General features: G+C 39.2%; 1 protein-coding gene and 1 long non-coding RNA gene across 3 annotated transcripts in view; one reads left to right on the top strand and one right to left on the bottom strand.

Annotated features, from left to right (window-relative positions):
• The window catches only part of LOC117400291 (ATP-dependent translocase ABCB1-like), a 49,392-nt gene that overhangs the window by 3,152 nt on the left and 18,705 nt on the right, over positions 1–27,535 (bottom strand). Inside the window, exons 6-26 of one of the 2 annotated variants that reach the window (XM_059022474.1) lie at positions 26,473–26,664; positions 25,690–25,861; positions 25,062–25,186; positions 24,747–24,918; positions 24,126–24,239; positions 21,565–21,675; positions 21,174–21,299; positions 20,598–20,801; positions 20,179–20,349; positions 19,570–19,731; positions 19,121–19,300; positions 18,730–18,876; positions 18,376–18,480; positions 16,429–16,506; positions 15,909–15,992; positions 13,444–13,647; positions 13,025–13,125; positions 5,280–5,420; positions 3,909–4,065; positions 3,081–3,278; positions 638–844 (exon numbers count right to left, since the gene is read on the bottom strand). In XM_059022474.1, coding sequence (XP_058878457.1) covers positions 638–844; positions 3,081–3,278; positions 3,909–4,065; positions 5,280–5,420; positions 13,025–13,125; positions 13,444–13,647; positions 15,909–15,992; positions 16,429–16,506; positions 18,376–18,480; positions 18,730–18,876; positions 19,121–19,300; positions 19,570–19,731; positions 20,179–20,349; positions 20,598–20,801; positions 21,174–21,299; positions 21,565–21,675; positions 24,126–24,239; positions 24,747–24,918; positions 25,062–25,186; positions 25,690–25,861; positions 26,473–26,664 — 3,151 coding nt within the window. The remainder of the gene's footprint in view (positions 1–637; positions 845–3,080; positions 3,279–3,908; positions 4,066–5,279; positions 5,421–13,024; positions 13,126–13,443; positions 13,648–15,908; positions 15,993–16,428; positions 16,507–18,375; positions 18,481–18,729; positions 18,877–19,120; positions 19,301–19,569; positions 19,732–20,178; positions 20,350–20,597; positions 20,802–21,173; positions 21,300–21,564; positions 21,676–24,125; positions 24,240–24,746; positions 24,919–25,061; positions 25,187–25,689; positions 25,862–26,472; positions 26,665–27,535) is intronic. The other variant, XM_059022475.1, reaches the window with a different exon arrangement.
• LOC131736891 (uncharacterized) lies at positions 162–4,065 on the top strand. Its single transcript, XR_009328477.1, has 3 exons — positions 162–411; positions 2,104–2,454; positions 3,096–4,065. It is a non-coding gene; the product is annotated as an uncharacterized LOC131736891 (long non-coding RNA).

Here is a 27,535-nt window from a genome sequence, read left to right as displayed (position 1 = left end):
GGAGATTGAAAGTACAATATAGTACTATATGTATGAGAAAAGGCCTCTATATACCGGACGTGATGCGACACGCGAATGTGTAGTACGACATCCAGAAAAAATAAATAAAACATGTATTTTTGATACGAGCCGTTCACACTGCCTGCGATGCAAGGGGGCGACACTGAAGCGATGCAGAAAAAATAGGATTGGTGTCTATTTTTGCGATTTTGTCGCACGGCAGCTAGGAAACTGACCAATGAGGAACAGCTTTCCTTGCGCACCTTTTTCAGTAAACAATGGCGGAAGAAAATATCATTCTTGCAGTATCAAAATACCCAGAGCTGTACAATAAAGGACACAGAAATTACAAAGACACGGCAATGAGGGAGAACACCTGGCAGTCTATTTCCTGGGAACTGGACATAGCTGGTGTGTATGATTCATTTACCTTTTCTGAACTAAGTATTCTGAAAAGCTATTATGTATTCTACATTTTGATAGATGTATATCGCGTGTGCCTGTTGCCACTGGTGTGAAAGGTAGTGGCACAACGAAAGTATCATTTTGTCGCAGGACAAATCGCATCGGGTCTGGTCTGTAGAGGCCTTAACAAGGCTGCACCAGTTTTGTTCTAAATTCTAACTGCCGTACTTACATCAGGTAGACCTTCAATGAAGGAGTGAATGTTGGCTGCCTTAGCTGCTGCCACAATCTCCTCCTGCGTCACTTTCCTGCTATTATCACCATAGGCAATGTTCTCTGCGATGCTGCAGTCGAACAGCACAGGCTCCTGGGATACGATACCCATCTGAGCCCTGAGCCACTGGATATTAAGCTTCTTCATATTGCAGTTGTCCAGTATCTGAAAACAAAAGCCAATACCATTACAATACTTCCACTCCCATTGGTCATTTTATAGTTATATCTACAAGTCCATCTCGTGTACTTTTGGAGACAGTCCTTTTACACACGATGCACCCTGTATTTATGGCTTTTTTTAATATCTGATCACTGTCTGATCTCTGTCTGGTGATAACTACTGCATACCCATCTTACACGACACAAAAAAAAATCTTACTCAGTCAGGTGATTGCAATATAAAATTACATCAAGCCAACTTCAACTGCTGAACCACAAGTACCTCCCAGTCGGGGAGACGGGTTGGTTGTCACACGGGTTGGTTTTCACAGTGCTCATAACTATGAAACTAAATGGCGCAGGCAGGTGATACCAACACTGAAATGTGTGTTCTTGTAATTTGAGGTCAATTTCATCTATCATAAAGGTTAGTACATATTTCATTTTTTTCATACCCAAAGCAAAAAATGTATATCTTGTTATTTATGTTATAACTCTTAGTAGTATTGGAGTTTGTTTGAACTGATGGCAATGTTAAATAGAACCAGATACTGGCTATCTTTTGGTGTAAAAACAAAACAAAACCAGTAGGTTCTCCCAGTAGTAATTAAATTATCATGTGAAGTCTGGCTGGGGCAGGTTGTCACATGTAAATCCTATAGGAAGAAGTCTATTAGGAGGAATATTTTTTCTTTCTACTTTTTTTTACACCAACATGTGGGATATGTCACCATATAATGCTTATTTAAATTATTTACTGTTTGTCCTCCGGTTCTGTGGAGGCTGTGGTATTATTTTGTAGCATGGGTCAACATTTCAAATATTTATAGGTTTATATTTTTTGTTCACATAAAAAGTAAAAATACAACTTTTTCTGTCATTGTACACATTGTACAAGAACATACGGGGCAGGTTGTCACTGGTGACTGGCGCATTTTCAACCATCTAAATATCATATTTGGAATAAAGTTATGCTGAAATAAAAAACATCAATCTGTATGTGAAGGAGTTATTATTCAATATAAAGTGGAACAGAACCTCACAGAATGTCACCAGATTGAGGAAAATAATATAAAGTAAAGTGTGACCACTAACCCCGGTCTCCCCTAATTAATAAAACAACGTTGTTCCTGAAACAGCCTAGTTTTATTTTTTACACTTGCAAAGCTCTTGTTTAACATTAACATTCCATTGGTCATTCATTGAATTTATGTAGCTGGGCAGTGAATGTCATTTTTAAGTTCAAATGTTTTTTTTTTCCAGAGTTTAATTTGATATGAAATCAAAATGGCGTCCTCGATCCCACGACCAAGCCAGTTTCCTCTTTTACAACCAGGAACTCGAGAGCGGATGTCAGAGAGCTACCGGACTCTGAAGGACATTGGCCAGCTCTGTAGGTGTTTGCCTGAGCTCACTGGTCACCTGGCCGGTAGGGTGAGGAGAAACAATCCCTACCAGTTTTGCCTCCCTAATCCGCGGAACGCCAGAGCCAACGCAACGCTCCCTTCCAGAATCCCCAGCGAAGACTGACAGCTTCGCACAGCCAGGACATGAACCTGCATTGCCCTGACTGTATGACTCACACTGCACACCACACAGCTGTGCTTTTACCAGGTAAGCCACTTGGGCCGTTAACTTTTGTTAGGTACTGTGGCGGAGTGTCCCGCCCCAATTCATTATTATTTGTATTATTGTTTGCGGCGCAGATAACAGTGCAGCGTATTTCTTATTATTTATAATTTAAAACCCTGTGAGGATGCGTGACTGATCAGCTACTGATTATTTAACTAGCTGACAGACGCGCATCCTTACCAAATGCGTGCAGACTGTGGCCGAGGGGTAATAAGATAATTAAGAGCTAGTTAACCCCTCGGCCAGAGTATAAGAATCTGCAGCTGTCCGTGCTGCAGGGTTGAGTGTACAGAGAGGAGGTATGGGGAGATAGAGAGGAGACAGAATATAACAATTGCTAAAACGTGCTGGATTAGCCAGCACGACACTTACTTGTTTGTCTGTTTATTCGTTTGGCCCGCGTGCCCTTTGGTTTATGTTTTGTTGTTTTGTTTAAATCTTTTGTTTTGTTTATTAATAAAATCAGCTGATTGCCGTTGCGTTCAGTTTCACCCGCCCATCCATTGTTGTGATTCAGTTACTTCCTGGTCCGTGACGTCACCACACCTCACCACTGCGAGCCATCCTGCCACAGGTACAAAAAAATGAATGTAAACTGAGCCGCTTACCACTTTGCCTTTCAGTGGATCATAGAACCTTTCCAGCAGCTGTATGATGGTGCTCTTCCCACAGCTGCTGCTACCCACCAGTGCCAGAGTCTGTCCCTTCTCCACCTTTAAACTGAGCCCCTGCAATATCTGCACGTTGGGGCGGGAAGGGTAGTTGAACACCACATCTTCAAACTTGATGTTGCCATCAACTTGTTTCTAGTAAGATAATAAGGGAAATGGTTTTGTGAAAATAAATTATAAAATAATTTTAGAATAACAATACTTTGAATGCCTTTGAATACATAAAGACATCCACAGAACAAGTGCCAGTGTGAAGGAAACACTCAGAACTCAATGAGATCTTTAAAAGTACCAAAGCGCAGCACTGCAGAAGCAGTGGATTTAGTGAGTTACATTAAAAGGAACACAATCAATGTGTCCCATCTGCTCTGCTCCTGTTGGAATACCCCCTGTACTGTACAATATTATCAACAAACCTGACGTTATGATTGACACTAAAAATAAATAGTTACCATTTGAAACACTTAATGAGATATGGGGCCCTATTCACAAAAGTGTTTCAGGAAATGTTTTGTTAATGTTTTGTGTTTTTTTTCTCTGTTTTAGGAGTAGTCTATTCTCACTTTCAGGGTAAAGAACTGTTTAACCTGAAAACATGTATGGAAGTGACAGTACTTCAAACGTATTTACAGGGTACAGAACTGCTTTGCTTTTTTAATTTAAATTGTGATGCTTTAATGCATTCCAGACATATTTTGTAATCATGAGCATGCTCCTCTTTTAATATGTGACCCAAAATTGTGTCTGATAAATATGCAAACATACTGGCTGGTCTCCATCGTCAGAGTCATTGTCTATGGCTGGAACTCTGTTTAACAGCATAAACAAGTGGGATGCAGATACTATGGCCTTGGCATAGTTGGGACCGAAGGAAGTGGCCTCTCCTACTGCAAGAGCTCCAAACACAAGGGCTGAAATGACACTGGAATTGAAACCGGGTATATGTTATAGTACGATGCATTATTATTATTATATATTTTTTTGCATAGCGTAGTGAAAGAATGGAAAAACAAACACTAGTATGGTGACTCACAGTATAACCTCAAGGTATAAGCAGAAGGAATGCAGTGTAACTTCAAAACTGTGATTCAAATCTACCATACCGTAATTTTAAATCAGCCATGTACATGTACATACAGTATGCATCACTAGTTGTCTAAGCTCTGTTATGAATACCATTATACTGTAGTCTTCAGCAATAATAAAATAAGTTTGTGTATTAACAGAGAAACCAATACATGTAAGTTATCCTTTTTTTATTTTTATTTTAACTCAGTGCTTACATTTGCCATATGGGGTCATTTTGTATGATAAAAAGTCAATAGCCTTTCTCCTGTGCCAATGATTAACTGTTTCCATGGTTAGGATAGAAATCTTTGCCCCAACATTTTGGTCACACAGAGCTTACAAACAGTAGCTGCTGAACTGTACAGGAACAAGATGACATTAGGATAATAACTGTCAACAAGGTCTGGTACACAAAATGGCAATTTACTGCCAGCCTTCTGTAGCTACTGTAGTAAATCAGGCCACAGTGAGTTTCATTCATACAGTACAGCTATGGACAAAAATGTGACATTTCTAAATCTAACATGAAATCCTGTACTACTATTATGGCTTCCCATAGACTTTTGCGATATAATTTTGTAGTTTATTTGATGACATGAAGTTAAATAAAAGATCGACATTATGTTCATATCTTTTTTTTTTTAAGTGTCTCAATCCTAAAATTCTAGGAAATGCAAATATTTTGGCCATAGCTGTAGATAGGTAAAAGACCAGCCGGGACGTGCGAGAGCTTGAGCTACATTCATAGTATGTAGAATACCATGTTGCTACAAATGTTATAGCAATTTACATTAGTTTCATAAGATATAAACTTTAGAAGCCCAACCAATCAGTGACCTGATAAGTAGGTTACTAATAAGTAGGAATGTCCACAGCAATAACAATAACTTCAAGACTGAATCATAAAAAAACATATCTGTGGTAATACATCTATCATATTTCACTTTTAACCTAATGAGAGGAACAATGCCCTTTGTCTGCTGGGACCTGGGGTACTAGGCTACACTATACTGCTACTCTTAGTTTAACATTGATATCTCATCGAAACATACAGCCACAGATACTTACAGAAACATGTCTTCAAAATTCATAATATTTTTTGTCACCAGGTAGGCACCAAAACGAAAGCACCCAGCATATGCAAAGTATTCCATTGCCTGGGAAAAGGCAAAAGTCAGGCCATAGACATGAGCCTTTTTCTGTGAATTTCTGAAACAAAAAGAAGACTTCATTAAAGCCAGGACTGCTTTCATTAAAAATGTCAATAAGCAATTTCATCAATTGCCAAAGCCGTTTTTTATTGTAAATCATATATAAGAAATCAACCAGTTACTGTAAGGTAAGGGCAGCAGTGTGGAGTAGTGGTTAGGGCTCTGGACTCTTGACCGGAGGGTTGTTGGTTCAATCCTAGGTGGAGGACATTGCTGCTGTACCCTTGAGCAAGGTACTTTACCTAAATTGCTCCATTGAAAACCCAACTGTATAAAATGGGTAATTGTATGTAAAAATAATGTGATATCTTGTAACAATTGTAAGTTGCCCTGGATAAGGGCATCTGCTAAGAAATAAATAATAATAATATTTGTTAAAATTCCAGTACTTATCCTGTCTAAAGAGATCCTCCTGTGCATACAACACAATTCTAAGTTTAAATGATAAAAAACAACACTATCAGCCAGATTTTCAAAAGGCGCATTTTTAGAGAGAAAATAGAGGTCGCAATGCATTTGCACTGCAAAAATTTTTTTTTTACCACCAATTTTACATCTCGATTTTCAACAGGGGCAGGTCAATTTCTCCTGCTCGCAAGCCCTTTGTGTCTCCTGCTTATGACTGATTTAATTGAAACGACAATTGATTCAGGTTCATTAACAAGCCAATTAGTCACATTTCAATCCTCTGGACTTCCATTTAACTGGAAAACAAACGAGGCAGCGCACAAATTGTCGCAACAATTGGAAAAAAGAAAGGAAAAATACATTCTTAGCCACCCAAGTTGAGATTTTAGCACATAAAACTGTTATTTTCTGCAAAAGTTCCGGAGCCACTGCTAAATTTAAAATATTAGGGCAGCAGTGTGGAGTAGTGGTTAGGGCTCTGGACTCTTGACCGGAGGGTTGTGGGTTCAATCCCCAGTGGGGGACACTGCTGTTGTACCCTTGAGCAAGGTACTTTACCTAGATTGCTCCAGTAAAAACCCAACTGTATAAATGGGTAATTGTATGTAAAAATAATGTGATATCTGTATAATGTGAAATAATGTATAATGTGATATGTTGTAACAATTGTAAGTCGCCCTGGATAAGGGCGTCTGCTAAGAAATAAATAATAATAATAATAATAATAATAACCGAAAAAATAAACACAACCTCTTCCATAAAAGGTCAAACAAAGTCCAAAAAAGATTCTGGGACCTAAAGTTGTTATGCACCCCCTAGTCTCTGTTAGTCGCTTTGTATAAAAGCATCTGCTAAAGGACTAAATAATACAAATACTAATATTAATAATAATACAGTGTGCCTATAGAAAAAAAACAATCCTTAATTTATTTCACTATTACAATGTATTCTCCGATGCAATATTATTCTTCATATTCTTTACATGCAATAGGCTATCTGAATGTTTATGTATGTTTGTGAAAAATCATAATACAAATGTTAAACATTAATATGTGTTTGTTACATATGTTTTCAAATGGTCATATGTTAATTATGTATTTAATATATTCTAAAATCACTTCACTTATAAGCCCCTGTTCGAATTTTCTGAACAAAGCACAGTTATCCACATTAAATGAGTCATGGCATGAGCCAAGGTACTTAGCAACTACATCCATGATAATACATTGACTTGCACAGTTAAATAATAATGATGTTTGCATTCCTTGAATCTGGAGATATTGCAACATGTGTTCAATCTATTACACCGAGCATGTTTGGGAAGCCACACAACTGATAATATTTGTGTTTGGTTCTATTTTGTTCTACATCCCTAACTGGAAATAGTATATACCCTTGCCCTACAGAAAAGAGCATCTGTGACATCAGTCAGTATCTTTGACATAGAAGACTGACAGATGCCTGATCTGTCCCCAGCTGTTGTCTGGGTGGCACCCGTTTCATGAAAATGAATGGCTACTGTAACCTTTACAGGTACAGGTATAGCGTGACTGTGGGCTGTTTGTGATTCTAAATCAAATTTAAGCAGAACACACAGCTTTGTTATAGTGCCTATATGCAATCTGTATCTACACATAACTTGTTTTATAGTTAGAACTAGAAATATTCTGGTTTTAGTGTAGGGTCATTCCCTTTCAATTCGAAGACGACCAACAACAATACTTTTAGGATATGCCTGCCAAAGGTCAGGTATTTAATGAGCATTTTATGTCAGAGCTGCTGATAGGCCCCTCCGGGGAGTGACGTCCTCGGTCCCGCCTACCTAGGGAATAAGTAGTCACTCCACGGAAATTACATTATCTTTTGCTTCTCACAATCAGGTAAGTAAGGTAGACATATCTAACCTCTCCAGTTGCTTGATTGTTTCTTTGTAAAAGAGATCTCACTTCGATTTTTTCTGCTAATTTCGCTGCAATTTATTGCCGAAAGTCGGCTTGCCACTTCCCCGGAATCAGAAACTCGGCTTCTGAGGACTGAGCTGAAATGCTGCGCAACAGCGCTCCGTTTAAAAAAAAAAAAAAAAAAAAAAGCCTACATCGCATCTCCTCTCTGTTTTTTCCTCTCCTTTTTGCAGCATAAAAAAGTATAATAATACTAATATTATTATTATTATTATTATTATTATTATTATTATTATTATTATTATTATTATTATTATATTATTATTATTAATAATAATAATAATAATAGTAATAATGACAACAACAACAACAAAGAGAAAAGAGAGATGCTTCCTCCACCGGGGCCCGGCTCTGCCGCACCCGCTGTTGAGTCGACGCCTCTGGGCTGACCTTGCCTGCCCACCCTGTGTGTGCGACCTAAAATAAATAAATAAATAAATAAATAAATAAATAAATAAATAAAGAAAGAAATAAATGTGTGTATGCCCTACCCTTCAGCTTCTGCTGTATGTGAGTGTGTGTGTTGTTTTTTTCCAAAAGAAAAAAGAATAATAATACAATGTGTGCTTCCTCCTCTGGGTCTGAATAGCCCACTGTAAGAGTAGACTGCATACATTGACCACCCACCTCGGTGCGTAGGTCCAAAAAAAAAAAAAAAAAAAAAAAAAAAAAAGATTGCTCTCTTTCTTTTTTCTGTGTACTGTCTGAAGGCTGTGCTCCACACCACTGCAAGCTGCATGCTGCATTGGTTGTGTGGTTGTGTGACACCCGGCCCAGTAACTTCAGTGCCTTCAGTGCCCTCAGTACCCTCAGTGCCTCAGTGCTTCGGCGCCTCGGTGTCTCGGTACCTCAGAGCCGCAGTGCTTCGGCGCCCTCTGTGCCTCAGTGCCCCTGGTGCCACAGAGCCTCGGTGGTTCGGCGGCCCTCAGTGCTCCAGAGCCTCGGTACTTCGGCGCCCTCGGTGCTTGGACGCTCCCTTCATCGGTGCCCTCAGTGTATAGGTGCCTCGGAGCTTCGACACCCTCGGTGATCCAGAGCCTCGATGCCTCTGTGCCTTTGGTGATTCTATGCCTCAGAGCCTTGGTGCTTCAGTGCCTCAGAGCCTCGGTTCTTCGGTGCTTTGACACCCTCGGTGCTCCAGAGCCTCGACGCCTTCAGTGCATAGCCGCTCCCTGCATCGATACCCTCGGTGCTTCGGTGCCTCAGAGCCTCGGTACTTCGGTGCCTCAGAGCCTCGGTGCTTCGACACCCTCGGTGCTCCAGAGCCTTGGCAGTGCATAGCCGCTCCCTGCATCGATACCCTCAGTGCTTCGGAGCCTCAATGCCTTCCGGCTACACCCCAAGTGCGACATGCACCGTAGGCTGACCGTGTCTCGCGTATGCTGGGAAGCCCTATGCTGGTGGAGACAAGCCTCTCACCTGCGTGAAGGTGTAAGGATGGGAGTCATCCACAGCCGTCAGGTGGTGATAACAGATGCATCCAACTTGGATTGGGGTGCAGTCTGGGCAGGCAGAGGAGTCCGCAGGTCCTGGTTGGGTCGCTGGACAACACTGCACATAAATGCACTGGAACTGCAAGCAGTTCACCTCACTCTCCAGCACTTCCTCCCAGTGCTCCAGAGGAGACATGTCCTTGTCCGCACCGACAACATGTCAGTAGTACCTTATGTCAACCACCAGGGAGGACTTCGGTCCACGGGCTTGCACCGCATAGCCTTTTGACTATTGACCTGGGCAACGAGTCATTTGCTATCCCTCCGGGCTGTTCATTTCCCGGAAGTGGTGAATTAGGCGGTGGACCTCCTCTCCAGGGAAGGTCCTCACCCACCAGAATGGCGACTCCACCCTCAGGTGGTACAGCGCATTTTGGAACGGTTCGAGAGGGCCTGAGTCGATCTCTTTGCCACGGCAGAGATGACTCACTGCCCCCCTCTGGTTCTCCTTCCACCACTGCGGAGGGAGCCCTCTCGAAGCAGCGACTGTCCCACTGCATTGTGGACACAGTTTCGACTGCATATACTAATACCGGCCAACCCCCACCTTGGAGGGTGGCCGCACACTCTACCAGAGGAGTGGCTACGTCACAGGCCCTCTTTAGAGGTGCCTCATTGACTGATATCTGTACTGCGGCTAGCTGGGCTACTCCACATACATTCACCAAGTTCTACCGACTCAATGTGGTAGATCCATCATGCTTTCATTAGGCACAAGGGTCCCTGAGGTTGCATGCTCACATCACAAAGATTAGTTTGGTGGTAGCGAGACGTCCCTCATCTGCAGTCAACTCATGCTCCCTCGCAACAGCTCTGATATACTTTCCCAAAAGTATGGTTGTTTTTCATCTTCGAATTGAAAGGGAACGATTCCCTGAATGAGAAGACGACCAACAAACCTTGCGAGGTCACATCACTCGCATTCACTTGTTCGATGCAAAGAGAACATAATCTCCGCAGAGGCGGGACCGAGGACGTCACCCCCAGAGGGGCCTATCGGCAGCTTTGACATAAAATGCTCAGTAAATACCTGACCTGTGGTAGGCATATCCCAAAAGTATTTTTGTTGGTTGTCTTCTCTTTTAGGGAACCAGGGTTACATCCGTAACATATAGTTTTTTCCTCATTCCTTCCCTCAGCCAGAATCACTCATCTTCCATTTGCATTTCTCTCTCCCAAACTGCACATGATGACATCTCTTATAAGTATGTCAGTAATAAACATCCTACGCCACTGCTGTGAATTCCAAATTAGAGCTTAAATCAGTAGGATGATATTTATCAACAGAATAGTACAGAATGAGAAATAGCAATGAAATGTTTAATCAAGATTTGATATGTGATTCTCCAAATATGCAATAATTACACCGTGTAACAAATTTTTTATTTTTTTTTGGTTCCTGGGTAGTAAGTGTTATTTCCTAATTGCTTATGCCTCAAAAGTATAGAAAATGGCTATTATTCCCCACAAACTTTGCTTTTGTGACCAGGACAGTGATATTTTGAAATTTACCTATTTCCAATGAGAAAACGGGAGAATTTGTGTCTTTTCGTTCACATAAAGTCAGAAAAAAACATATGAATCCAAATTAACATGTATTTATACTAAAGTAATACAAAAATGACTACAAAAGATTTGAGAGTAGTTTTTCGAGATTTACGATTATACTGTAAATCACTTTCACGAATCAGCCCCCAAATGTAGTCTCCCATCATGTTCTCGTTATACTGTCCTTGGTAGCGGCGTTCAAAGTCCAGTATATCCTGGTGCAAGCGCTCGCCTTGCTCCTCCGAGTACGCTCCCATGTTCTCCTTGAATTTATCAAGATGAGCATCAAGGATATGGACTTTGAGGGACATCCTACAGCCCGTTGTGCCGTAGTTCTTCACCAGAGTCTCAACCAGCTCCACATAGTTTTCGGCCTTGTGATTGCCCAGGAAGCCCCGAACCACTGCGACAAAGCTGTTCCAAGCCGCTTTCTCCTTACTAGTGAGCTTCTTCGGGAATTCATTGCACTCCAGGATCTTCTTTATCTGTGGTCCGACGAAGACACCGGCTTTGACCTTTGCCTCAGACAGCTTAGGGAAGAAGTCTTGAAGGTACTTGAAGGCTGCCGACTCCTTATCTAGAGCTCTGACAAATTGTTTCATAAGGCCCAATTTGATGTGCAGTGGTGGCATCAGCACCTTCCGGGGGTCCCAGCCGTACTCATCATACTTCAAGGCGTCCAGCAAGGTCTTGATGCTGTTGTAATCCTCTTTGAGGTGCACCGAGTGAGCCAGGGGAAGAGACAGGTACTTGTTACCATTATGGAGCAGCACGGCTTTGAGGCTCCTGGATGAGCTGTGAATGAAGGACAGTATAACGAGAACATGATGGGAGACTACATTTGGGGGCTGATTCGTGAAAGTGATTTACAGTATAATCGTAAATCTCGAAAAACGATTCACTTCTAAATCTTTTGTAGTCATTTTTGTATTACTTTAGTATAAATACATGTTAATTTGGATTCATATGTTGTTTTTTTCTGACTTTATGTGAACGAAAAGACACAAATTCGCCTGTTTTCTCATTGGAAATAGGTCAATTTCAAAATATCACTGTCCTGGTCACAAAAGCAAAGTTTGTGGGGAATAATAGCCATTTTCTATACTTTTGAGGCATAAGCAATTAGGAAATAACACTTACTACCCAGGAACAAAAATTGTGTTACATAGTGTTATTGCAGTTCTCCAGATATATGGAAAAAAGTGTGAAGTGTGACAAACGTAAGAACTATATCCCCTTCACATTTCATCCTCAGCTGCAGGAGACACCCAATACACAACTGTGAACAGGCTGGCTGTAGAGGTGACGTCAGACCAGGAAATGAATGCAAGACACATAGCAACTGCGGGCAAAACTGAGACGCTGCGACGCTCAGTGTTTTTTTTAACATAAATCAAATAAAAGGTTTTGAACAAACACTGGAGACAAAACAAAACGGTACTTTGGCCAAAACAGACAGACACTAACAAACGGGGTGAACACTAGACACACAAGTATCGTGCTGATCTGGGTCAGCACGGATAGCAATTATTATTTGATTTATATATTATTTTCTCTCTTCTCTCCCGTTCTCCACTCACACATAACACATAACCCAGAGTGAGTGACTTGTGTATCTATATATATATATATATAGTTGTGCCGGGATTCAATTACTAATTAATTATTCACTTGAACCCCAGCACGTGAACAAATTTGTGCAATCCCCGTGCTCACATACTATTACATACATTATCTGCACGTGAAGTGATTGTGCAACCCCTGTGCCTAAATACAACTATATATTTTAAATCACTCGTGCTACACAGACCCGTTTATATCCCGTGCACCACTATATCCACATATAACAGACAACATGAAGCACAAAGATACGCACAGGGGTGGGGCACACTGCCACAACAACTTTTATAATATTAGGATACCTACATCCCAAACTGAGATTTCCATTGAATTTTAAACTTTAGAACAAACAAATAAAAATTGCCAGATTTCATAGAATTATGATATGAGGATTGGTTCAAATCAATATATGGCTTTTAAAAACTAGAATAGGCTAGATTGGAACATGTTTCGGTTTATCTGCTACTTTAGTTTTCTTCGTTATCTTGTCAGATCCAGATAAACACTGGTGCTGTCTGCTGTGATTCCTACAAATACAGAAAACTAGCTGAATACAATTGCACAATTTTTACCTGTAAGGGACCTCCAAGTTTTCCTCATAGATAGATTCAAACTTTCTTTCTCTTGTCAATGAAACAACGGTTCGAATGTTCTCCACGGTTTCTGTAGCAATCTGTATGAAATAATTCAACAATTACGATTAAACAATATACATGTCTTGAATAGTTTTCATAATACTCAAATACTTTAACATACGCTGTGAAGTTCTTTAAATATATGTACAGCTAAAAAGTGTAACATATGTGGGTACAGACTGGTGTCTCCACCTGAAGAGATCCATTTTCAAGATTTGATCACAGAATATAGATCCAGGACATAGCTGCACATTGTCCGTCAAGCACAGAAAGGCACAACACACCCAAAAACACGGGTCCTCTGTCATCTTTCTAGAATTGCTTACTTCACAAAAACAGTACAACAGCAAACCTACTTTTCCAGCAACTTCCAGTTCCTTTTTATCCTTCTCAGCATGCCCCGACAGAATTTTTATTTGCATTACCCCTGCAACGGACAGCACTGGTACAATCGCCAGAATGAGGAGAGCAAGCTGCCAGCCATAGAAGAGTGAAATGATCATGGCTGTCCCAAGGTTGGCAGTGTTCTGAGCAAAGGTAGCGAGCCTGGACCCGGTAGCCTGCATAGATGAATATTATTCATTACAAAAGCATTTCATTTATGTTTTAAAAATGACAAAATACAGCATTAAGGCAAAAATATGTAACTTATTTTTACTCGCAAGTACTGGACAGTGCAGTTAATCCTTACATTATAAGAGTTGTTTTTACAAGATGTAACCTTATTCTTATTCAGAAACAAACCTTGAGTGTTAGTGCTCACTTAAGTGTACTTTCTGGAGACACATGCACTCAAGGGCTTTCTAAATATGGCTGGTAGTAGTAACTGTCCTGCCTGCACGTGGCGTTTTCATTGTCTGTCTCCAGCAATAACCTTCTAGCAAGAGCTACTCCCATTCCAAACTAGTTTTCAGCACCTCAATAAGAACATTGATTTCACGGGCAATCCCTGTACATTAGTTGTCATTGGTGGTTTGTTCCTGTTGTCATTTTGTTCAGTGGTAGGGGGCACCTCAGTTCCCGGAAAACTCTACAGAAAATATTTTTCAACATCCCAACTGTGGTGTTTTCCTGAACGCCAAATAATGAATTATTCTACAATACAGTGCCTTGCATAAGTATTCACCCCATTGGACTTTTCCACATTTTATAGTATTACGACCTGGAATTAAAATGGATTTAATTGGAATTTTTACCATTTGATTTACACAACATACTTAACACTTTGAAGGTGCAAAATATTTTTTATTGTAACACAAAAGTTAATTAAACAAAAAAAAACATTTGTTGGTTGCATAAGTATTCACCCCCCTGAGTCAATACTTGGTAGAAGCACCTTTGGCAGCAATTACAGCTGTGAGTCTCTACCAGCTTTGCACATCTGGATCCTGCAATTTTTGCCCATTCTTCTTGGCAAAATTGCTCAAGCTCTGTCAAGTTGGATGGAGACCATTGGTGAACAGCAATTTTCAAGTCTTGCCACAGATACTCAATCGGATTGAGGTCTGGGCTTTGACTGGGCCATTCTAAGACATTCAGGTTCTTGTTTTTAAACCACTCCAGTGTAGCTTAGGCTGTGTGTTTAGGGTCATTGTCCTGCTGGACCCAGTCCCAGGTCTCTTGCAGACTGAAACAGGTTTTCCTCTAGAATTTCCCTGTATTTGGCTCCATCCATCTTGCCCTCAATCCTGACCAGTTTCCCAGTCCCTGCTGATGAAAAGCATCCCCATAACATGATGATGCCACCACCATGCTTCACCGTGGGGATGGTGTTCTCAGGGTGATGAGCAGTGTTGGTTTTGTGCCACACATAGCGTTTTGTGCCAAGGCCAAAAAGTTCAATTTTGGTCTCATTAGACCAGAGAACCTTTTTCCACATGTTTGCTGTGTCTCCCACATGCATTTTGGCAAAATCCAAACAGGATTTGATATGTTTTTTTTTTCAGCAATGGCTTTCTCCCATAATGGCATTCAATGGCACTCTTTTATTATTATTATTAACCCATCTTCAGAGTTACCATTGGCCTCTTGGTTGTTTCTCTGACTAATGCGCTCCTTACCTGGTCACTGAGTTTTGGTGGACAGCCTTCTCTAGGCAGAGTCACGGTTGTGCCATATTCTTTCCATTTTTTAATAATGGACTTAACGGTGCTCCGGGGGATGTTCAAAGTTTGGGATATTTTTTTATAACCCAACCCTGATTGGTGCTTCTCCAGAACTTTATCCCGGACTTGTTTTGATAGCTCCTTAGTCTTCATGATGCTGTTTGTTTAGATATGCTCTCTAACAAACTCTGGGGCCTTCCAGAAACAGGTGTATTTAATCTGAGATCATGTGACACTTTAATTGCACACAGGTGGACTCCATTCAACTAATTATGTGACTTCTGAAGGCAATTGGTTGCACCAGAGCTTATTTAGGGGTGTCACAGCAAAGGGGGTGAATACTTATGCAATCAAGACTTTTCAGTTTTTTATTTGTAAATAATTTTGAAAAATATGTCGATTTTTTTCCCCACTTCGACATTATGGACTATTTTGTGTAGATCAGTGACAAAAAATCCTAATTAAATCCATTTTAATTCCAGGTTGTAACACTACAAAATGTGGAAAAGTCCAAGGGGGGTGAATACTTATGCAAGGCACTGTATAGCCATGGTGCTTATTGAGATGCAAGGATAGTAACTGGCTCTGAACCATACCTCCAGTAAAGCATGATCAAACTCTCCAGTATTTCGAGTAGTTATTGCAATTGGTAATTAATTAAGTGAATCAACACAGTAATAATCCAGATGGATAAAAAGTGACCCAGAAACACCCACTCCTTGCACTTGAGCCGCATCAGTTGCAAGTCTCGTTGTCAAGGCCCCGGTGCTGTTCCTAGGGTCATCAAACCAGCCAAGGTCCTATAAGAGTGAAGGTATGAATAATATTTTAAATATGACATTTATAAATCAGAACCCTGGCTCTTACTGAGGTGTTCCTTCATCTCCTCAAGGCTGCTTCATTATTTACAAGCCTCGCAGAGCACCCTTTACCTTGTACAGCATCCTCACCACTTACTGTTGTTCCCCTTTGTTTACTGTGTATAAAACTTGCTTTTATAGCTCAATTCTTTTCATATATTTTGTTTCCTCATTTAGTCTACTTGTGTTTGCTGCAAAGGGAATCCATTTATCAAAAAACACTTAAATACTGAAGAGGTTAGCCTTGAGGACTATTCTAGTCCCAGTGTTTCAACCACACATCAATAAAGAACAGACCGGTTATCTGGCCGACTGAACCAACTGTGCTCCGCTTACAATCCATTGAGCCACAAGACAGTAATAAAAACAGCCTTACCTGTCGCAGCATAGCTTTAAATGCCCTGAATCGAAGTCTCATTGTAAGAATTTCTCCGGATTTTCCAAAGCTAAAACCCTATTTAACAGAACACAAGAGTTAGCTTAAGTTTTGGCAGCTGTCATACACTATACCTACATAAGCTATACTAAACCTATCATCTGCAATGTTGTCAGGAATCTTTGAAATACTAATACAGCAAGCTGTAAACTTTCACAATAATATTCCAAACAACAAGACACACAGTAACAGGACACTATTTTAGGAGTTCCATTTGATGATAATAGTTTGTATTATCAGTTGTAATGCTTAAAATGAAAGCTAGGCCATAGTGCTATGAGAGGCTTAGAGAAACAACCGATGTCATTAACTCCAGTCTGAGGCGTGCTTCTCAATCAGAACTACAAATGCTGTAGTAAGCTCATATATACTTGTCTTGAAACAATTCTTGTTCAAACAATTCTTCTATAAGTAATTTAACAATTTAAGAAATGTCATTAGCCAACATAATTTAACTTAGTTAATAAATGAGCCCACTCGTTATACTAAAAATAATGAATCTGCTACAATTGGTATTATTTATTTATTTTTTACCAAGAATGCCATTGTAATAGTTTTAGTATTAGGAAAGATACCTAGAGTAAAACTACCTCCAAGGACTATAAGATACAGATTTTTTTTTAAATGTCCACAGTCAGGCATTCCTGTCTGACCTTTTAGAGGTTGGTTGGGTTCACCTGGATCTGATTCCTACAGTTGATGATTTGTGGTCCTAATTTTGTACATCATTTTATTGCTGTCTGTGACACACTAACTCCTCTGAAATATATCAGAATAAAGGGCTCATCTCTCCCCTGGTTTAATCCTGATATTGCAGCTCTGTGTAAACTTAGAGACGCATGGGATAAAGCTAAGTTATCCTCTTATTCAACTGACTGGACTGAATATAGAAAACTTCAGTATAGAATATACATTTTGTAAATCTAAAGCACCTAATTATCTACATCTTACTGCTGAGAATTTACAAAATTCTCAGAAAATCTTCAAGGAGATCAGAAACATTTTATAAAATAATTTATTATAAGGACAAGGACAAAAGTAAAAACCTTTTTAATCAACATTTTATTCAAGACAGTCCTTCTTTTGAACAACTGATCCCTGAAAGTACTTTACCACCTGTAGTTCGGACTCCGACAGGTAAAACAAACTGCAATAAGCGAATTCTCTTTTACGCCGTTTTCTCCCAATGAAGTAAAAACGCAACTGATGTCTATTAATAGTTCAACTGCAGGTCCTGAATATCACTGCTGTATTATTATTATGTTAAAATATGGAATTGACATTCTTAAATTCCCCTTAACAAGTATGTTTAATGCTTCTTTACCAACTAGCCAAATTCCAAATAACTAGAAACATGCAGAATTAAATCTTTACATCTAGCTCTGCTACTGATATAAAAAAATGTCGTCAACATATCTTCACAATACCTTTTTAAATCACTCATAAATGTTTATTTCAAAGCTAACCAGTGTTGCAAATCCTGTAAATACAAAGACCAGAATCATGTACACTGGAATTGTTTACTTTTTTCTGCTTTTATTTTGTATTACGTTTTTATGATATTTTAACAGTTTATGTCCTGTTTGACTGATTTGTCTCTTTCTGCCATGTATTTTATAATGTTATTTTGTGCCACCTTCTCTTGACAAGACCCCCTTGAAATGAAATGTATATCTCAAGGGTTCTATCCTGGTTAAATAAATACATTTGAATTGAATTTGCAATGTGTCTTCTAACTGGTTGTGCTGTACCTCAAGAGGAATATCAGCAATAAAGAGGATAGACAAAGTCTCCCAAGGAAAGAGAATTGAGGGCAAGAACACATTCTACTGACCCTATTCACAAAACTTTTATGACAGTTTTAAATATGAAATACTGAAAATGTACCTGAAAGAATAAACTAAAAAATGAAACCCCGCCAATTGCTAAAAAGAATAAGGAGAACATTGTGGCTTTGTATCGCAACACTTCTCTGTCTGTTTCAGCAAAAACCTGCAAAACAAAACATAAAGTTCACACCAACATTTGGCAATTTACCCTTAAACAGATTTCATTGTTTTAGAAATGGACCCTGATAAACACGGAGTTGTTCTCATACTGGGGTTAGCGAACTCAAAACAAAGATCAACATTTGAACATATCCAATCCAGCCTATGTTATATATTTGAACTTTTCATAATTAAATTCATTTTCTGTTATTAATTTTGTCTTCAGTATAATTGAAATGCTAGTTGAACTTACCCCTATGACTTTGGAAAAGATAATGGCAAAAGCAGGCTGGATACCTCCATTCACAAGGGCACAAAAGGTTCCTAAAGCCAGATAGGGCCACTCAGTCCTGTTGAGTTTGAGGACACTGAAAAAAGATACCTGCGGCACCTTTTCATCCTAGATGATAGCAGAAGATTTCATGAAATGCTCAATTCTGAACATAGTTTATCTGTTTAGACAGAACTGTGTATGATACAGCAATTTTTCATTTTTATTATTTTTACATGTAATCCACAGCCCATACTCTGGTATTTCCACACACCCAAATACTTGTTACTTTAAACTGTATCCAGATGGGGATAATAAAATGCAAGGTACTGTACAGTAAAAGTAAGATACTGAATTAAACAAAAAAATGTACATTCTCATTTGTCTCATCATCAGCTTTGTTTTCCAGATCCTTCTCTGTTGTTTTTCCACTCAGCCGGCTTGAACTTCTTCTGAACAATGTCGATTCAGTTAATGATACCAGGGAACGGCTCTTCTCATCTACCACAACCTCCTCTGCAGCATCCAGCCCTTTGTCTTTGCTTGTGTATGTCTAGATATAAATGTATTCATTGAGACATGCAAAGAAGATGCAACAAAGAAGCAAACAAAGATCCTCTCACGCAATTTTGCAGCGTTAAGTGATTTGTTGATTTAGTGACATATCTTTGAAACATATGGTTTTAGGTGCAGTATGAGAGCTTAAGGCTTTCTAGTTACAACATTGTAGCTGTCAATGCATGTACAGTATACATCTGTCTATCCAACTGCCCCCTTAACCTTCCATAATACAGGTTTAACTGCTTGAACATGGAAACATACCTGCATAGTGACAAGGGTCTGGTAAACCCCATTTCTGCTCATTAGCTCGCTATGCGTGCCTTGGTCTGTGACCACTCCATTCTCAAAGCCAACAATAATGTCTGCATTGCGAATTGTAGACAGGCGATGGGCCACTACTATAGTGGTCCGGCCTTTTCTCACCTGCAAAACCAAACAGACAGCATAAAAAAGACAATGTTGTTGTTTGTGAACTGCTTGATAACGGAAGTCGCTGGCCAGATGCAACTGGGCTCTGCTGAAATGTTAGGGGGCCAGAGGTTTGGAAGGCCCATGTTGTGCCACCAGGGTCTGGTTTTAAAAGCACTGTTTGGTGACACTGAATATGAGATGAAAGCAGGCAGGGGGGGTTGGCTATGAGAAAGACAGCACAATGTTGTGAGTTTGCCTTTTTTAATCATTTTTTAATTAGCACATACACTGAAACCAAACTTGCTTGAATACACATTATCCAAGACAATACCATTATTGAAACTTCAACTCTAAAGCTATCCAGGAAGAGATAACAATAATACTGGATTTCTAGCAACCAAACCTAAACCTGCAGTAAGAAATGTCTTTCGGAGAAGCCTTCTCTGCGTAGTGCGTTACCTTGTCCAGTGCCATCTGCACAATCGCCTCGTTCTCAGTATCCAGTGCTGAAGTTGCTTCATCCAGCAGGAGAATCTTGGGGTTTCGGACCAGAGCTCGAGCAATGGCGATTCTTTGTTTCTGACCTCCGCTAAGTTGTGTGCCTCTGTTGCCAACCAAGGTTTCAAATTTCTTCAAAGTTAACAGTATGGAAAGAGATACAGGCATTGTTTTTGTTAATGAAATAACCAAGAACACCCCTAGTGTGTACAGTTGATCAAATTAAAAATACACTTTTCTTCATCAACTATATTTACTCTGTGCGGCTTCATTGTCTATTTATGTATTATGTACTTATCTTTATCTATAAATGTAATATTAATAGTAATTCAATATAAGAGAACAGATTATTACAAGGGAGAGGTGTTCTATGATCTTACTTTGGGTAGTTTCATGATGAAATCGTATGCATTTGCTTCCTTCGTGGCAGCTTCAAGCTCAGCTTGGGACACATCCTCCCTCCCATAGCGGATATTTTCTAAAATAGAGGTGGCAAAAAGAACAGGCTCCTGGCTCACCACTCCGATGTATTCCCTGAGGCATTTTACATTCAAGGATCGAATGTCATTTCCATCAATTGTAATCTGTAAACCAACAGAACAGCTTGGAATTATAAGGATGATTCACTCAGGTTATGCTAAAACAGAGGTTCGCAAACTGTGGAAACTGAGAATATCCCAGTAGGTTCCTTGGAAAATCCCCAAATACTGCATCTGTAAAAAAAAAAAACATTATAAAAATGGCTGTAACCAAGAACAATGTGTTTACATACAGGAATTACTGTATGTTGGGCCAAACTGTGTCTTCTTGTTTCTGAATGGTTCATACAAGTATAAATAAATATGTCTCTGGTAAAATGCTGTTGTTCTTACCTACTGTGTGAACCACTGTGTGAACCACTGGAAAAATGGTTAGAGCCCGAAAGGCTGGAGATAGTAATGAATTCAAATACTTACTGTTCCTTCATCAGGATCATAAAATCTCTGAAGCAGCTGGACTGTTGTGCTTTTCCCACATCCACTGCTACCAACCAGTGCAATCGTCTGGCCACTGCTGACCTTTAGGTTCACACCTTGTAATATCTGCAAATTAACAAAATGACGTCTGCATTAATTACAGCTTTACATACCAAATCTCCGGAACAGAGGATTACTGCACATTATTACTTTACAGCCTACAGATCTATTTCAATAGCACCAAATGCTGCATGCTATAAAAGAATATAAGAATCAATAAAAAGTTACACAAACTTAATTACATAAAGTACATTTAACTTGATCGCCCAAGCTAAAGAACATAGACTGGGGGGAAAAATGGGGTAAACAGAAAGGGTTTAATTGCACATACTTTAGAATCTGGTCGTGATGGGTATGTAAAGTGGACATTTCGGAATTCAATATTTCCATTGATTTGATCGGGCTTGTATCCTCTCTCTGAAAAGCTATCAATTTTCGGTTCCTGTAAGCACAGAGGAGAACTACATGTATTAACATGTTCATCTTTGAACAAATCAACAATTTTACAGAACAGTACTGTAGCTACTTGAACAGAATATGAAACTACAATGACACTGTAATGTATCATGGAAACGTATCCACAGTGTGTTTGCACATGCATATAGTTCCATTTAGCTCTGCCAATAGATCTGCTAATAAGGTATCAGAACCATGAAAAAGAATGTCACCATGATTACAAAGTATTGTGAATGGCTTTTTTTGACAATGAAATTAAGAACTACTATAGAATTAATACCTTTAGAAAATACTCAACTAATGTCTCCAATGGATACCCGAAATCTGAGAGGTCCCTTAATCAGATCCATTGGGACAGCAGACATAGCCTCACGGTTGTGAATGATGAAAGTTAACTCACTAATGGAAATCAAATAATGAGTTTTATCAGGTATGTAAATGGAAAAGAATGCATTGCAAGTGAACAGGTGCCAGGAGAACCCTAAAAGGAGTGGAAAGTCAAGGGCTTGAAGAGTCAGACACTACCGGGAACTGTACACAAATACCCAATCTAGAACCAATCATTTCTAGACACTTCAAGCAACAAATGGTACATTTACACTGGCCATTTTTAGGACGGCTTTGAGCCGTCTCAGGTTTTTTTTTCTGCAGTGTAAACGCACACAGCCGACTCTCAACTGTCAACTAAAGACGTGGCTCAGTGTTGGCTTATGTCAGTCTGAAAGGCAGTGTAAACTCACCCGACTTTAGGACGGCTCACGCACGACGTGAGTGCCGCTCGGCTCCTCCCCCACGGAATCTAAACAGGAAGATGCTGCAGTGCGATTGCAGCGTCAGAAAAATAGAAGAACGACTTGAGACAAAAGCGTCCCGAAGATTTGAATTTATTAACTGTTTATATTGGGGAGTATTTGTAAATGTCTACGTTTTTTTATGAAGTTGTCGTCAAAAGTGTACACACCCCAAATATCCAAACATTGGGCTATGTAAACTTTTGACAATGACGTTTTTGCTTTTTTAAACAGGTGCAGACGCCGGTGGACGTCAAAGTAAAAAAAGTGTAATTTGAGTATATCGGTGAGAATTATTAAAAAAAAAACACCTTTGTGGTTTGGGGAGGGGAAAATGCATCATCCCATCAGTGGTTGTATGCCGTCACCGAGCACGTATTGTAATTTAGATGGTATGCGTGCGCATTCTGACCTAAGTCGGCTCAGGGCACAATCGCAGTGTAAATGCTATGTGAAAAGTGATGAGAATCTCCACAATCAGTTGGACCTGAGTCGGCTTAGGTCCAAGGTGGCACTGTAAACGCAGCAAAAGTGCATTTATATTCATGTCGGTACCACAAAAAAGCAGTGAATAACTATGGTGATGTTGAAGTCTCTACCAGCACAATAACTGCACTGCTGTACGACAAATATCAGGACAAATCAGGACAAATAATGGGTCTGCTCTTCTAACGAGTCGGTGTCAATTATAACGTAATAGAATTTTTTGTAATACGGTGTCACAAAGACGGTCGGAGTGGGTGGCGTCAGACCAGAAGCAGGAAATAAAACGACAGAGGTGTGGTTTGGTGGAGCTGAGCGAATGGTTTCGCTCAGCATTTAATAAACAGAACAGAAAATAAAAAGGGTGAACAAACAAACACAAACACAAAACAGGACACGGCACTTACGCCAAAATAAATAGACAAACAAAACGAACTAACACTTAACAAACGGTGCACGGAGACAAACAAACACGGTGAGTACTAAACACTTATTATTTTTCCTTAATTTTACGTTCTCCTCTCTCACCCGTTCTCCACTCTCGAACACCCAACCCCGAGTGAAAGAAATGTGCATCTATATATACTGTTGTGCTGGGATTCAATTACTAATTAATTATTCACTTGAATCCCAGCACGTGAATTAATTCTGTGCAACTCCGTGCTCACATATTATACTTTAAATGCACGTGCAGTGATGTGCAATCCCGTGCCTAAATACAAATATACAATTTAAATCACACGTGAAACACAGACCCGTTTATATCCCGTGTACCAATCTCTATACACCAACATTAACACACGCAACATACAACACATAACACACATGCACACAGGGGCGGGGCACATTGCCACATACGGATACCTGTCTTTTTGGGGAATATCAACCCCAAAACCAACATGTGTCTGGAGCACCATGCAAAACAGCTTAATGTTCAAACAAGTTGTTTCCTATGACTATTGTGAACCAAAACCAAATAAAATGGGAACAAGGAGAAAGACAGCAAAAATAGAACTTCTGAGGGAACGAAAAAACAAGTTACATACACTGTCAATGATGTGAAATATTTACATACACTGTCAATGATGTGAAAGATTTACATACACTGTCAATGATGTGAAAGATTTACATACACTGTCAATGATGTGAAAGATTTACATACACTGTCAATGATGTGAAAGATTTTAAGAGCTGCTCCTCTTGCACTGGAAAATGATTGGATATTTGGAGATGTTTGGCCAACCGCAAAAGCTCCAATGATAACTGCAAAAAAGATCTGTAAAGAAACAGATCTGCATTATGTGTGATTCACTGAGTCAATGCCAAATATGTGCTATCCTTGCCTTTCAATTGCCTGTGTTATACTATATATATAATACAAGGTTTTTAATAGGCTTACAATACCTCTTTATGCGCTCTATATGCTTATGATTTACAAGTTCAGTTTCTTGTCTTAGAAAAAAATATCTTAAAGGCCCTCCTAGCTACAACTGCTTGTTCAAAGGCATGTAGTAGGTAAAATAATTTGTCCTTTTGGCACAATCTCACAATAATATTTAAAATAAGTCTGATACATTTATATATATATATATATATATTTTTTTATATCTATCTATCTATCTATCTATCTATCTATCTATCTATATATATATATATATATATATATATATATATATATATATATATATATATATAAAATAAAACAGGAACATTAAATGGTGACTATCATAATTTTTCAAAGCATGAAAGAGCTATGTATTTTTTACCAGTATGTGGTACTTACCGTTAGTACTTTTCCAATGGTGTACCCTTCATCTAGAATAAGTGTGCTTCCATACCAGAAAGCCAGCGCGTAGGACGCATAGATGACAAAGAAGGCAAAGCCCTTTGAGATGTTTGCAGAGACAGCCTTCTTTATTCCAATGTTCTTGGCATCTTCTAAATGTTTGTGATATCTGTCCAAAGGTTAAATATGCCATTGGGATTAAAATTGGAATTGAGCGAATTGGCATGTAAACACTGGTCACCACTTAGCTCAGGCAACCACAAAGACAGGCTTTGCTGTTTGGTCCTGCAGTACCTCTTCAAAATATCTTACCTTTCAGTCTCTTTTTTTTGTCCCCCAAAAGCCACCACAGTCCTGATGGATGACAGAACCTCCTCAGCCACTGCTCCGGCTTTTGCATAGGTCGCTTGCTCTTTACCAGTAAAACTAGTCAAGATCTGGGAAACCAGACATTTATGTTAACCTGGCTGGAAGCATTTCTTTTTTAAATCGTATATCTCCATCAATATTTTTAATCATAGGGTACTATTGATAAATACTAATTTTGAGTTTTTCCTCAACTCTAAAAAAGGGGGTTCCAATTTATAATTCAATATTCAATTGCATTCCGGTGATTGAGACTAAAGCATCTCAGATGGTACTGACTAACACATAACTGCAGCCTTTGGTTTCATTTTGACACACCGGGCCCTACTTAGCAAAGGGCACAATTCCACCCATTTTATACCATGTTTTTATACACTCTTAAAGCGCCTGACGTCAGCTTGTTTCAGGAGAACGTTACAAGAGTGGCCTCATTAACAAATGAACTTGAGCAATTTTTAACAAAAACTATTGTTCACATTTTGTTGCCACATCAATGTATATCTGATGTTAGAAGCCATGATTTTGTTTGCTGTTAAGTAAATAAATAACACAGGGTATTGTTTATGTTACCCACCTTGGAGAAGAGAGCAGCTGCCACTCCCAGGACTGGACTGATTGCCAGAATAACTAAAGTCAGCTTCCATCCTTCTATAAAACCTACAATGAATCCAGCTAAGAAGGTAGCCACTGACTGGATAAGCAAGGCAATTTTATCACCAATTCCTTCATTTATCTTGGAAATGTCACTGGGAAGAAACAGATTTAAAAAATCAAAGAGGATAAGGTCGGTGTCAGTTAAAGTAGACACTGCATTATATAAGTACATAATACAGCTTACTCTTAACAAAAAAAACACAACACTGTGTACAGTAGGTGACAAAATCAGTTTCTAAAGTTTCCCACTGTTGGTAGTGCAGCAGCCACAAGATATGAAAGTTGTGTTTGCTATCACACAAATGTTGCTTTGTCTCTAATATATCACATGATACATACAACTATTTCCAAATAGCTAAATTCAACTTTTATCCACGACTTTAAAAAGTAAAGAACTGCAGACATAAATATTATAAATTAAGAAGGGCTTCCATCAAAAAATACAACCCCCCCCCCCCATACATACACACACACACACAGATTATATATATATATTCTTAAATGAAAGGTTTATAGAATGTTAAAACATGTGTTTGAATCGTTTAGTAATACAGATATGTGTTCTGAGAATGTTCTCCTGTGTTTGGTAGTTTGATTAATGGCTCTATGAATGTTATTAAACATTAAAAGAGCTTATATTTGTACTGCCTTTCTCAAGCTTCCTACAAGTACCAATGAGGTAACTAAAAATGACTGCACTTACTCTGTCAGACGTGTGTTCAACTCTCCTACTTCATTCACATCAAACCATCCTATTTCTTGTCGCACAACTGCGTGGAAGAACTTTTTTCTCAGCTTCTTTATCTGCCTGCCTGCAGCCAGGGTCCAAAAGGAAATCTGTATGTAGGCAGCAAGGAGGACTGCTGCCCCCAGTCCTGAGTAGTAATAGGCAAACCTAAAACAGAGAACAGGGACATTACTAAAACACAATTCATACTACACTGTCAAGCATGTAAAAATTCTGGTAAAGTTAAAAGACTCCTTAATTCTCTCTGTTGGTTTGCCGTGTAACATAGATTTGGAGGCTGAATAGTAAATACCAAGCAGTCATATAAATACTGCCAGCTAGAGCTTGAAACCTAAGTTTGACCTCGGTAGAATGTCAGCAATGGTTACAACACTGCATGTAGGCTATTCAAAAGCATCATGATTAATTCCAAGACCATGGAAAAAGACTTCTGTACACCATACTTTATATTAAATCATGAAGCCACTCTCCGCAAATCAAAATGCCAGATGATCTTATTTGGCTATATGTGTTGTTTCGTGCACAAACTACCAACTTACAAAAATTCAAATAACACAGAAAACGACATTAACTGTGTATTGTGCTCTTTGTTTTATAAAAAAGTTCAAATGTACAGCTGACCCTGTCACTTATGGTATAAAAATGTCTTCTCATTTGAACTTTGGGATCAAATTCCTTTTGCGCTCCTCTTTCCCACCGAAAGTGTTCAAGGAAGACACTCTTATACCATGACAGACAAGGTCAGCATATTATACAGACGTGCTCAAATTTGTTGGTACCCTTACAGCTCATTGAAATAATGCTTCATTCCTCCTGAAAAGTGATGAAATTAAAAGCTATTTTATCATGTATACTTGCATGCTTTTTGTATGTCATAGAATAAAGCAAAGAAGCTGTGAAAAGAGATTAATTATTGCTTATTCTACAAAGATATTCTAAAATGGCCTGGACACATTTGTTGGTACCCCTTAGGAAAGATAATAAATAATTGGATTATAGTGATATTTCAAACTAATTC

This window comes from Acipenser ruthenus, chromosome 4 (assembly GCF_902713425.1).
Source record: "Acipenser ruthenus chromosome 4, fAciRut3.2 maternal haplotype, whole genome shotgun sequence".
NCBI classification, from domain to species: Eukaryota; Metazoa; Chordata; class Actinopteri; order Acipenseriformes; family Acipenseridae; genus Acipenser; species Acipenser ruthenus.
The sequence above is the reverse complement of the archived record's forward strand: the minus strand, read 5'-3'. Positions and strand labels throughout refer to the sequence as shown.